Below are 13,905 nucleotides of genomic sequence, written 5' to 3'. Positions count from 1 at the left end.
TCTTTTTAGGTTCTGAACTATAGCTCTCACCCGACCCATTATTCGTCAAGAGCTAATAGCAGAGGCGTCCCGTCTCACAAAAGCCCTTTAATCTTACACTTCATTTGCAATGATCAGGGATATAATTAGATTTGTGTCAATTAGTGAACTAACTTACAGCTACAAAAGCGAATTAACAGCTGGTATTCAAGCACAGCAGTAGCTAACATTTATGCAAGACACAATTAAACACACAAATAAGCTTTTTCTAATAGGCTATTCATCCATATTTACTCTCAGATGTTAGGCTCAGCTTTGTTTCATTTTCTTAAACTTTTGCTTTTTTTTTTTTACATTCTTTTCAAATATCTATCCAGTTGGTATGGTATAAAAATGGTGCGGCTCCTTTAAGGCTCAGTATATAGGGAGGGGGCAATAAGCACAAAGAGATAAAAAAAAAAAAAAAACTTATTGAACGGAACAAATTGTATGACTATGGTTCACCTATTTCATGGGGAAAGATGAGACAAACATCTTTTAAGCTATTCAAATGTAATTCAGGACATACAAAGGGATTGCAGAAGACTGAAAGCCCTATTTATATCTTTTGTCATGCATTTTCAGTCGACAGGAAAGTTTATGGTTTATGAGAATGCGCACACCCGATGTCGCCCACACGCTCTCAAAACTGATCCTTGCTAATTATTTACGCCTTAATTTCTAATGGTATATACATCAATCAACCTTTTGATAACCTATGCCGCCACTTCCAAACAGTTTCAGTCATTTCTAACCATATTTTTTTTTTTTTTTTTTTTCACTGAGCTCAGGCACTTTTCTGTCCGGGATATTCAAGGTCATCGTCTGATAAGCACAAAAACTGTGATCTGATGCCAAACAGCACTCCTAGTAATTTCTCATTCATAGCCTACTACTGCACAATACGGTTGTTAGTTTACAAAACATAAGCACACACATGCGGGGTTATTACACATATATTTTGCACCAAACTCTGCCAGCGACTCTTTTCAATACTCTTAATTTTATGTTTAACAATTTAACTAGGTTCTTTTGGAGGAGAGACAATTTCTTACCGTCAACCTGGGTGGAGTCCTGCACTCCAACACACTCAACAAAATCACAGAAAACAAAAAGGTCTACTTCGTATTCAATTTTGGTGTCTTGTAGTGCAGGCTGGTCCCCCCAAGCTTCGGGTGTCTCGTTATCTCTCCTGGCTAGGCTCGCCAAATGTCGTGGCAGATATTCAGACTCGGGCCAGAAATTAAGTCCAAACATCTTGCCCACAACGTAACAAAAATACACCATTATAAGTGCTGAAGTCAAAAACTTGTCCCAAAAAGAAGGCTCAAAAGTCCGGCAGAGTTCCGTGCAAAAATTCCTTTAATGACTACATAGCGCAAAGCCTGAGTGGATCGCACGATCGCACTCCCGAACAAAGGTAGAACTCTCTTACTTATACCCCTCCAAAATGCTGACACAACACTACCCCGAACGAACTTTTCACCTTAAGTTTATGGAAAGTTCAGGGGTGTACAGTATAGAGTGATCACAGGTCATACATTGTGCATGGGTTAAATATCGTTCGCCCCCTGCACTCTCCTACTGGTTGTTATGAGTAGAGCTCGCCCTGTGTAAGCGTTATCTTGCAGCCTCAAGGCCGACTCAAAAGGCCTAGGCTAAGGCAGCATGAGACACAGTGCAACAAAATGAGACACAGGGCAGCAAACAGAGACATAGGGATACAGAGCGCACGTAGGGGGAATTCTGGTAGAATAGCTTCAGTATGTTAATAGTATTAGTTAAACTTGTTATTTAAAATGTTATAGGAGTATTATGGTTAGGAATAACTTCAGTGTATTACTTGATTATGATTAAGGTTATATGAATACATGCTTTACAGTTTCAAACTCGTTCTCTCATCATGATGTCTACAACCCATAGGATAATTTTATACAACAATATGCCAGTTTAAATCATACAGTATGAATCCACACAATAAGCAAGGTGGTTCAGTGCAGTGAGTAGGCCTATAGTGTAGACTAATTATAGGCTACTGTTGAAGTAGGTCTAATCTTTTTTTTTTTAGCTAGGGTTAGTTAAGTGGTCCTGAAACTGAAAAAGTTTGAGAAACACTGTCATAGACCAAAGTATTAATGTTTTACTCCGCCTCGCTAGATGGCGATATGCGCCCAAACACAACACATTCCCCAAACAGACTCTCCATCTTAGCCATAGCTAACTTGCTAGCGAACTTTCCATATTAGCTTACTTGCTAGCAAACTTTGCATTATCAGTCTAACTAGTTAAATAGTTGACATTACATGATGAACATTACACAACATTCATTCTGGGGGATGTTAATTTGTATGAGAGAAGCTTCAACTTCTCTGGCAGAAATCTCCAGTGTTCTTGTTCCATGTAGTTTCGTGTTGCAGTCACAGGGTTGCAGCAACAGCACGTAGACTAGCCTACACGAAAGCTGTTGCGTATGAACTCATTCGGAATATTTTGAAAACGTAACAGCTAGATATTCTGTCTTCTCATTTTGTAGACGAAAATGAAGAGATTTTATCTTAGTTTTTATTTCATGCAAAACATTTTAGTCTCGTCTTTTTTCGTCAACAATAATGCATCTTAAGATAGTCTTAGTCAGTGTTTCAGGACATTACTGCCGTCTCCTCATCGTCTCGTCTTAGTCATGAAAAAAAAGGTCGCTGACGAACATATTTCCTCTCGTCTCGTCTGACGAAATTAACACTACTGAGAATGTTGATTGCTAGTGGTTTTCACCAACTTCCCCAGACAACCGGTAGGCGGCAAACAATCAATTTGATGACATTCTGTGAATGCTTGCTTCCAGGCCTCCCCTGCCAATTTGACAAGAGGGGCTTGAAACAAAGAAGATCCATGTTGCTGAAATAACTCATTGTAACAATGACTAATGACATTCATGCCTAACAACCCCGGTACTTTGGACTTTTGTGCCCTAGTGTGAAGGTCACTAGAGTCTCGAACCACCAAGACCCCCATTTTTGGGAGCTTTCTACCTAAGACATGAATATCGACCTCAAAATAACCTAAGTACGGAACATCTAAGCCATTTGCTGCTCTGTATTGAAGCCAGCGACAATGTTGGAGCTGATCTGATAGAGAATGAAAATTTCTGTAGAAAAAGTCTTCTGTTACTGTCACCATTGACCCTGTGTCTAATAAACATGGAACAGAAACTCCTTGCATTACAACATCCACTACCGGACACTTTCCCATGAGTTTAGACATACATTCAGATGTTGTTATTGAGCCCACATTACCCGCACCTGATGTTTGGCTCTCTACATCAGAGGGCATTAGTTTCCCTGTGGCACACCAATATCTGCAACCAAGCCCACCTCTGGTGTATGATGTTCTGTTCTCCTAGACGCACCGTCTACCCCTCTCCCCGCCCGACAGAACCTTGCTATATGACCAGCTTGATTACAACGGTTACAAATAGGTTTCCCAGCAGCATCATAACAGTACGTTCTAGCTGGTCTACTCATGGCTGGTGTAGTAGTTGGTGATTGGGTGGTAGTCAAAGCAAAATGTTTCAATAAAAAATCTAATTGAGCTTGTTGTTTCCGAAAACTTTCTTTCAATTCTAACAAATCATCAGTAGGTTTGGCTGTCTACATTACACTCACCCACCACTTCAATCTGGGTATCACAGGAATAAGCACGGGTCCTTGGATTACCAATATGATCACCTTCTTCCACCCATCGGATGGCTTCACTGCGAACAGTTAGAAAAGACACATCAGGATTCTGCCGTAAAGATCGTTTCAACTCTCTGCGGAGCATACCATCCCGAACGTGTTCAATAAATTGATCACGCACTAGATTGTCAGCATTAGGAATGGCAGTAGGACTTCTTCATTTAATAACTTCCATTAGCGACAGTAAAGAATGTGAATACTCAGGCAAAGACTCTCCTTCCAACTGTCTGCGTTGAAAAAACTGTTTTTGTACGCTAATATATGATTGAGAACATCCATAGATTTCACTTAAGATGGTTAGAATTCTGTCAGGGTTGTTCTTATCAGCTGCCGGCCGGAATTTTATTTCAGTTTTAGCTTCACCGTCTAAATCATACATGGGCAACATACGGCCCGCGGGCCACATACGGCCCGTGGGCTTTCCCTGACCGGCCCGCGTAAGGTCCGTGAAAGAACAATAGTCAAGAGCCTAGGATAGAGATAATGCATGCAAATCAATATCGTTGTTTTTATTTTTGAAAGCGACTGCTATTTGTACGCCCATACATTTGTGCGTGGATGCATACGACGTAAATACCCTCACTGATGTGCTGGTGAATAGAATTTATGCTTCTGCGTCGACACAATGCAGTTGCCTTTACGTCGGCGTAACCCTTTTAAAGTTTTGTGTGTCTTCTGTCTGCGTCGCTCACCACCGCAAAGGTTGTTAGAACGAACTCCTACTGCTGCTCGTTGGCGATACTAAGTGTTCATTTCAAAACGTTACTGGCAGATAGACAGTTTACAATCGGATAACCCCGTAATCGTAACCAAAATATGTCTGAGTTTATTTGCAAAGCTTATGTTAGCGAACTAGTATGATGCTACTACCCACAGGTTGCTTGAAGCAGCCGGCTCAACACACAGAGCGAGTTGACCAATCACAGTTATGTGCATAAAGTTAAAGCAAAAACATAGCCTAGATTTTTAAAATAGTTTTCTTTGTGCATGTTGATTAACTAATGACAGCCTATTATTGTCTGCTCCACATTTTCGTAGTCTAATTCTACATAGAGTTAATTTAATGATGGTAATGATTTAATGATGAAATATTGCTGAGTGTTGATGAAATGGTGGCACAGGCCTATCGGTTGTACTGACTCCTTCACATTTTCATGACCTAGCCTAATTATATAGATATTGTAGTACTTTTTTATATCAGTCTTTGAAAACTGAAAAAAATGTCAATGTCAAAAAAATTTTTTCGAGAATGAGGATTAAATACTGGACATAGATTAAATATTGCTGTTTTTCCATTGTCTCCCTCACATTTTCATCTGTTCTTACGACTAAACAAAATCATATGATTTACTTAATGTTATACAAGAACAGAATAGAATTGAACAGAATTGAGTTCAGACTTGAGTTCGGTATTTTGGGTCCGGCCCTCCTCAACAGTCCCAGTTTGTCATGTGGCCCCTTGGGGAAATTAGTTGCCCACCCCTGGTCTAAATGGTCATATATAAACAAAGCTTGCTCAGCAGGGGACATGTGACGGCTCTCTAGGGACCTGTGCATCTCTTCCACCCAGTCTTCCACCGTTAACCCATCAGAGGATTTGCCAGAAAATCTAGAGCATTTTCTCTCTCTTGGTACATACACAAATCGCTCTGAGACAGTAGGAGTGTCAGTACTATTACGACTAGATTGTGGTGTGGAATTAGTGCTAGCCCTTAACCGTTCATTGTCAGTCTGTAGCTGTTGTACCCGTTCTGTCAAGGCTCTAAGCTGTTCTTCCATATCACCAGGTGAACGGGACATAGCACTATGCTGTACCAACACAAAAAGAAACAAAATCACAAACAAAAATAAGCCTTAATTGTAAGTCTAATCAAGATCCTGCTTGTTAAAATCTTCGTCTTGATTCCAGTCAATCTTCAGACAATAGCCACTGATTGATTCTAAAAAAAAACACTGAGTGCCACAACAACCTGAAGCCAACAATGAGTGCCCCTTTCCTTGTATTCAGTACTCGAGAGAAAAAGATTGCCAACTACGCCATATGTGACCTACAGCTAAGAATTACCAAAGCACGCAGGAAACGAGTTGAGACTGATAAAAAAAAAATTTATTTTCCAAATATTCAAGTTTGTCACAAGCAGTCTCTAGAACGAGACTAATAAAAACATTCAAAATGTATAAGTTCAATATCCTAAAAGTTCTGTATACATATCTCAAGTCTTTAAAAAGAAATGATGACAGTTTGGTAGGGCACTCAACATAGGCTTCAAGTTTACAAAGAGCCTTCACAAAATCAACCAGGACGGGGTCTCCTCACAATAAATAGTGGCACACAGGACACAAAAGAAAACAAAAAGAAAGGGAAATGTATGATTTACAGCACAGCAAAAAATGGCCTGAGCCAAGGTAAGGTGCACTACAAGCTGAGCAAACAAAGGTGACCACAGCAAACACTGAGGAGTGAGGAGCCCTGCTTAAGATTATTACCTTCTGGGGATTAATGTAGTACTTAAAGCTTAGGTCTGAGGGTATCACAGATACTTTAAGAGTCTGCTAAATGCTCACAGTATAAGTGTACTAAGTACAGAGTTATAGCAAATCTAATTCAACCTATACAACCCGAGTCATAGACCCCTATGGCTCAGGAGTACCAGTTTCCATTGTGGAAGCGCAAAGTCAATGGGTAAACCCGTTAGTAAATCTATGAACTAATGCAGTCGGAAGCATAGACACTATGCCCAGGAGTAACAGTCTCCCGTATGGAAATACTGTGTGTATGTACTAAGTCAGGAAATAGCCGTCAGTATGAACTAATACAGCCGGGAAGCATAGACCCCTATGTCTCCAGAGTAACAGTCTCCCGTATGGAAATACTTATGGTAGTATGGTAGGCTACTTATCTATGATTTCAATGTTTAATTTCAATGTACAGCGCAATCCTTTGCAACGGGCCAAACATAGGCCTTCAAACACCAGTATGGACAACATCAGTGTGGCACAGAACGAAAATAAACAAAACAGTCAACAGAAAAAACAGTGGCTATTATCACTACCAACACAGTCGTTCCTAAAACAGACACAACCATAGTTAGTAAACTACAAACCATGCGCTATGAATGTAGTAGGTGTAAACTTCAAATGTTTGTACCTGCTCCGTCATGGCAACGCTGTTGACATAAACTCCCGAACCACTGCATAAAGCAGTCCAACCTCCGTGTGGATGCAGCTCGCACTGTAACAGTTGTTAAAAAGTAGCAGTTGTTACGACTGAACTGATGTTAGTTAGTGCACTTAGAACAAAACGGGAGGTCATACCTAATAATGGACACAGCAAGGGTACGGAACCTCCAGTGTTCGTTTGGCATATCCCTTGTCCATCAAAGTTACTATGCACCCAGTCTAAAAGCATTCGTTAGGTTAAAGACATTTGACTACCACAGCTACAATACATTTCTAGGTCTGCTCAAACATAAATAGCATACCTGTGTGAAAGCTCTAAACCACCACAGTAGTCGTCCTAAACGAGATGCTTTGCTTCGTTGCTGAACTGAGGACAAGTATTCTACCAGCGACGACTCGGCAAAAGCACAGGTGCACATATAAGCTTCCGCTCAATATTTGAACCTGAAGCATAGACGGTGGCGCAGTAATATCAACGTGCAATGAGTCTTCCAACAGAAATCAATGGGATTTTACAAAATGGCAAATAAAACACGACAGAAACTGTATTTCGCTACGCTACTTGTTTTGGAACATCAACGAACACCACTAACCACTCGGTGAGTTGCACAGTTTTGAAAACGAACGTTAAGGGTTGTTTTAGGACATGTTTGAGTATGCCTGTTGGCAGCCAATCTGAGTAGTCAAAGGCATAGTTCGAATTACAGGGGGTAATGGAGGGTACTATACCCCCCAGTGAAGACCCAGTACCCCCCAAAGAGACAGGAATATCAGTTTTGGGGGGGTCAGATATTTTTTCTGATATTGTGAAAAAAATATCATTACAGTTGGCTACAATACAAGTCAACTCATATTTTCACTGTAGGAACATTTTAATGTAAAGCGATTTCAGACACCCCTATTATGGACCGTACCATTTTTAACCACCGTGGTGCTAGAAGCAACGGAGATAGAGAACGAACAACTTCAACTTCTCAAGCAAATGTCAACGTTGAATGACAAAACGCTAGGTAGATTCCTCCAGTAGGCTAAATTCGGTTTGCTGCTGACGTGCATGTGTGATTGTAAGTTGCTAGCAGACGTCTAGCTTGTTGAAAATGTGCTATTTTACAGCCTTCACGTGTTTTGATCTTTCATAGCTCATGTCACGTCTTCATACATTTAATTCCCGGCGGCTACTTACCTGCTACTTACCCACTGAGGCTAGTAAAGTGGACCTTGGTTAGTTACCAAGGTTAGTCAGCAAGATAATTATAGTGGATGGAATCCACTATCTTGAAATCTCCTGGCTTCTTCTTCTTCTTCTTATAACCTTTTCTTTTTACCTTTTCAAGAATGAATGCGACTCTAACCGCTTAACATACAGACATGTTGAAATAACCGTTGTGTAGGTTTATACTTTTTGAGAAATAGGGGATTAAAAATGTCAAAAAGCTCATTTTTCCCCCATGGACTTGTATGGCTGAGATGTCATAATGGCCTAAAGCCAGCTGCACTTGTTAAGCTCCCAGAGAAGTTCCCGGGCTAATCAGAACACTGGCACAGGTGTCACCTGTGAATCCAACTGTCTCAGCTTCTAATGCATACAATCTGGCGCACCCTAAAACTACAGATCCTGTTTAAGTGTTTCCCGTCTGTCAAAATAAAAGTCACAGCCATATCTAATGCTTTGCGCATTATATCTCCAGAACGGCTTGACGCATATGCTTCAAATTTGGTACAAGTGTTTGTATGGACTCAAAGATGAAGTGAGTTGATGTTGGAGGTCAAAGGTCAAGTCCATGAATACTCTGAGCGTGATTTCTCAAAAATGCCTTGACATACATGCCTGAAATTTGGTATGAGTGTTCTCTATTTAAATCATTTATTATTATTATTTTACATTGTGGTGAGGTAAAATCGATTGTCATTTCCAATGAGATGAACTCCAGTCCATAGCCTAGGTGTCCATTCTAATTTTATCTTTAATACATTATTGTGCCCTTTTGAAATTAGTTTGGCACAGATCCTGTGTTGTTTTTATATTATGCACAAGAGGGTCTGATGTAGCTAAGCCTATTTAACATCAGTGAAACCTGTGGAAACATAAAAAGAGCCAAGTAGCCTAGGCTAAATAGTACATGCATTTAATTTGTTTTTAATTGGTTAGTAGGGCTATTGTTTTTAGATTCTATTATTTCATATTTTTAGTTCAATAAATGTAGTTTCATCTGAGAACCCTGATACTAGGCTATCTTAATGAAACTAGGATTTGATTTTATTCACAGAGACACTATGAAGAAAAGGAAAAGTGTATGTGTGCATGTGTATGTGACTCATTTGTACAGTAGGATACTGTAGTGTTAATGATACCCATTTTGTTCTGGTTATCAGATTCTTGTAGGTTACCGCTCTGTTAGTATGCTCCTTAATCACATTAAATATTGCTCAGGTTTCACATATCTCTAAGCAATTGATGATTTGACACTGACTACCATAGACTATAATAGAAAATTGGTTTCTGTTTATACAGTATTGAGAGGGTTGGGTCTTACCTCCAGGTCTTACGAAATCTAAAAATGAACCAAATCAATATTTCATGAAATAGGCAATAGGCTTCTTGTAAAGGTATTACTTTTACTATTAGAATGGTATTTCAGTGCACTTAACTTCTAACTTTTGAGATCTGATAAAAACAGTTCTCTTTTGGATATATAATAACAATGAGATATTCTGTATAGCCTACTGATGATCAGTTTGTCGCATGTTTAGACCTTGTATGTGTGTTGCACAACACATGTTGCACTTGGCGATCACGATGGGGATTGATACTGTATGGTAGTGGACCATTATGGCCATAGAAGAACTGAAGGAGCAGTACCCCCCAATTATGGTGGGGTAAAACGAGTCAGAAAAGTCGAGACAGGACCAATCGTCAAAATTTCGGTGTCCATCACTCTAGCTCATCCAAAACAAACCAGAAAAGGAACTCAAACTGCTAAATACCGGAATTTTCCTTTAACTAAAACTGTGAGACTGAAAGAGACAGGCACTCAATTAGACCTACAGACCACAAATGTAATTACATTAAAGTGTAATAGTTTAAAGTATATTTTTTGGCCTTTTTTGCCTTTATTATGACAGGACAGTGGAGAGTCAGACAGGAAGCAGGCGGGAAGAAAGAGATGGGGTGGGATCACAGCGCCCCCAGTCATTGCTTAGTTTAACTAAAACCTCCTATAATATTTATCACGGTGGGAAAGTGTACATTTAGCGAGCTCCGATACCACGTTAGGATTCCGTCTGTGTCGCCTACAGTTCCACACACAGTGGGTTCGGATCAACCTCCACCTTGAAAGCGGAGGTCCTGTGGGTGTTGAATACCGTAACCAAACACCACTCGTACAACGGGAACGAAGATATAGCCAAACTTTTCCAAACAATGTTCCAAAAAAAATAATAAAAAATTGAAGGGAATTTTAATGACATCGACATTTTTTGTAATAAATTGTAATTAATGATGGTCATAAAAAGTCTTCAATTTTACTGACTGAACCCTGCAGAAACCCTGAACATATTCCTATTAGGGAGTATCTTTAGTAAGGATTAGGGAGTGTCTTTAGTAAAGACTGAAGTAACTTTTATTATGCCCTCTGTCACAGCTGTAATTGAGCCTATTCCAATGGGTGTGGCAGGTGAAGACTACCTCAACAGATATGTAAATTCAGCTCTTCTTAAAGGCCTAACGGAACTATGCAAGAGAAAACCGGCAGACCCCTTTGTGAGTATAATACATTTCCAGTCCTGACTTATTTTGCATTTTTGTTACCTAATTGTGCTGTCTCTTCTTTTAAGACATGGCTTGCTGACTGGTTGATGAGCAACAACCCTAACAAACCCCAAATAAGCGTTGGTGGAACCATGGTGTGATCTCTGATTACATCAACTTACCTGTGACTGTATTGGTTTGTCTGTGTTATGTAAAATAAATAAAGACTGAATGAATGAATAAATGAATGCAGTCTCCCTATTGTACCTGAGTCCACACATGGCTTTCAGAGGGCATAGTGAGACATATGGACAAACATTGGGAATAGAAAGGGATGGGTAAAACCTAATTAAATTAAAAACAGCACACAATTAAGACGATAACCATGTGAACTCGATTTGAAATCTAGTTTAACATTTCTTTCCTCAAGCCATCCGTATCTTGAACACACACAAGACTAAATAAACTGCACTTACACGTTTTACACACTTGCACATGGACTGTACACACACTGCACTTTATACTCTGTCTTGCTATTTACAAGGATTAAAGTTATCCGTCGTAGGACGGATTTCCGTCAATTTGATTTTAGAAATGTCATATTTGAGATCGATGCAGATCCGATGAGAAGAAAAAAAATACGAGGAGGGGGGGGGACTATCACCTTTGCTTTTCCTTTTTTAAGGCAACTACAAATATTAGGTAGCCTAAATGTTTAAAGACCTAATAGTGTTCTTGAGAACTTGCTGTGTCTCAATCAGTGACCGCTCAAGAAGATAGCCTACGTCAGCCATGAGTTTCGCTTTGTTTTGTAGCTACACGCTCGTCTCGGGCGTTTGCTTAAAAAAAAGAACACGTATGGAGGACTATAACGGTCTAAAAGTTGGATTATAGTGACACAATCGAGACAGCTGATGAAGTTGGCCAATCCGTTTAACTTTTTTGGATATGATATTGTGAGCTCTATGTGCAAATTCGGAGAAGCGTAGGCTGTGTTCTTTCCGTGCATCAATGTAGACAATTACTATTGCGAACTCTTGTCAGGGGAGGTCATTCATTTTGGGTGTCACCTATGACTTGAACAGATAGCCTGCTATGCCACCTGATGTAGGGTACTATTATTGTTACAGTTTTTAATCAATGCAACTAACATTATGTGTAAAGCGACGCAATATAAACCGTAGCCTATGCAATTTATTATCCCGTCTGTTATGACATGTACAACAATGTTTTTCACAATTTGCGACGGAAGGTTTTGACTGAGCGTGTTAACATAAAATAATAATAATAATATTGTCATCATCGCGAACTGTCGAGTAAGGGGGTCAGTCGTGTTTGTGACGCACAGACAGCCTTGTAGCCTATTTTGCTTAGGCCTCACTTTTAACGACAGTAGGTTGTGAGTGTATGTTGACAAAAAAATAACCATACAATTAAAACGGTCAACTTAAAACTTTGCTATAAAATATTATTCATTTATAGCACAAAACCATAACCAGAACCTTGCATATTAGCGTCGTGTGTGTGTGCGTCTATTTGGCAAGGCCACTAGCTGTCATGGATGCGTTGTTGCTAAAGGAAGGCAATGTCAAAAGTTAAAAAAATAAATGGAGATGGGCGGCTGTTGGAAACGGGGGAGAACTAACTAGCCATAGTGTAAAGAAATTAAAGTGCCAGGGGTTTGCTTTTGCGCGGTTCGCTGCAAGAAAATTGTTTATGGATGCAATAGGAAAACGTTTTAACACGCCACCAATCAGAAGACCGCCATAGGTCAACGTTCGTGCACTTCAGGACAACGTTCGTGCACTTCCCTACCTGGTACAACTAGCCACCACGACAGAGGTAGGCTACGTTTATCTATGGCTGACCGTTTTTACGTTTAGAAAGTATGCTACGCATGTTCTTTCATAGCGCAACACGACCTGTCCCTCACCATATCGCAACCTCTTGTCAACCTTATACAATCTGTTGCTGAAGACAAAGTGCCCTCTCCAGATTGTCTCCAAATGCGCAGACCTCCTGCATGAGCACACACAGTAGGCCTTGCTGCTCATTGGAAAACTGAGTTGTCTGTAAAACTAAAAATTACCATGTTTTCATTAAATGCGGATGAGGCGACAAATTGAACTAGAAAAGCATTTCCTGAGGGAAATACAGTGCATGAAAATGCAAAAATATGATGTAAAATATCATACAGAGTAAAAACAAACTATATTGGTTGCTAAGTAGATGAGGTTTAATATAGTTGGAATGACTGAACAGTTAAATAGGTGGATAGTTTAAATGGTTAAATTATTTAGGTAGATAGTTGACAATAACTGACAATTGGAATGGCTCTAATGTTTGCTAGCAGTTATGCTAACTATGTTAACAAAGATAATAATATTAACCAAGTTACTATGCTAACTAGCATGCTAACAATGTTAAAATGCTAACTGTGCTAACCATGTGACTTAGCTAACTTAGCTAATCATTTTTAGCAATTTTGCTAAAAATGTGAATTAGCATGCTAACATGCTAGCATGCTAACTATGCTAACCATGTTACTTAGCTAACTTAGCTAATCATTTTTAGTAGTTTTGCTAAAAATGGTAACTAGCATTTTAACATGCTAGCATGCTAACTATGCTAACCATGTTACTTAGCTAATCATTTTTAGCAGTTTTGCTAAAAATGCTAACTAACATGTTAGCATGCTAACTATGCTAACCATGTTACTTAGCTAACTTAGCTAATCATTTTGAACAGTTTTGCTCAAAATGCTAACTAGCATGCTAACATGTAAGCATGCTAACTAGCTACAGTGGGTAGGAGTCATAGTTGATGACAAGTAACAGTTACAATGGCTGAACAGTTAAAGAGTTCAGTAGTTTAAAGGGTTAAATTGTTTAACAGTGAAATATTGTAGTGAGGACTTTTATTTTGAAACAGTTTTTGGCAGAGGAAGCAGTTTAACAGGATGTGTAGTCTTAATAGGGCCAGTTTGTATGCTTAAAGCCTGAGACTGGCAGTTGATGCAGGTGGCCCGAACACCTGCCATAGGATTCAAATGGTTAAATTATTTGCTAGGTAGATGAGGTTTAATATAGTTGGAATGACTGAACTAGGTAGATGAGGTTTAATATAGTTGGAATGACTGAACGGTTAAATAGGTGGATAGTGTAAAAGGTTAAATTATTTACTAGGTAGATGAGGTTTAATATAGTTGGAATGACTGAACTAGGT

General features: G+C 39.4%; 1 protein-coding gene and 1 long non-coding RNA gene across 3 annotated transcripts in view; one reads left to right on the top strand and one right to left on the bottom strand.

Annotated features, from left to right (window-relative positions):
• The window catches only part of nme5 (NME/NM23 family member 5), a 65,010-nt gene extending 54,143 nt beyond the window's left edge, over window positions 1-10,867 (top strand). The window contains exons 4-5 of the mRNA XM_076292808.1: window positions 10,574-10,692; window positions 10,767-10,867. Coding sequence (XP_076148923.1) covers window positions 10,574-10,692; window positions 10,767-10,841 — 194 coding nt within the window. The 3' untranslated portion in view covers window positions 10,842-10,867. The remainder of the gene's footprint in view (window positions 1-10,573; window positions 10,693-10,766) is intronic.
• LOC143132825 (uncharacterized) lies at window positions 1,338-7,599 on the bottom strand. 2 transcript variants are annotated; one of them, XR_012988373.1, is made up of 4 exons: window positions 7,235-7,599; window positions 7,068-7,151; window positions 6,901-6,984; window positions 1,338-6,819 (listed from the first exon to the last, which is right to left on the bottom strand). It is a non-coding gene; the product is annotated as an uncharacterized LOC143132825 (long non-coding RNA). The 2 variants fall into 2 exon arrangements; XR_012988372.1 differs by having other exon boundaries at window positions 1,338-3,769.
• Window positions 10,868-13,905: the final 3,038 nt, after the last annotated feature.

This window comes from Alosa pseudoharengus, unplaced genomic scaffold, assembly GCF_046254945.1.
Source record: "Alosa pseudoharengus isolate Yale_2024_CS ecotype anadromous, Long Island Sound unplaced genomic scaffold, YU_APseudo_1.1 YU_APseudo_1.1_scf_19, whole genome shotgun sequence".
Lineage (NCBI taxonomy): Eukaryota > Metazoa > Chordata > Actinopteri > Clupeiformes > Clupeidae > Alosa > Alosa pseudoharengus.
This window is presented reverse-complemented; position numbering and strand designations above follow the sequence as displayed.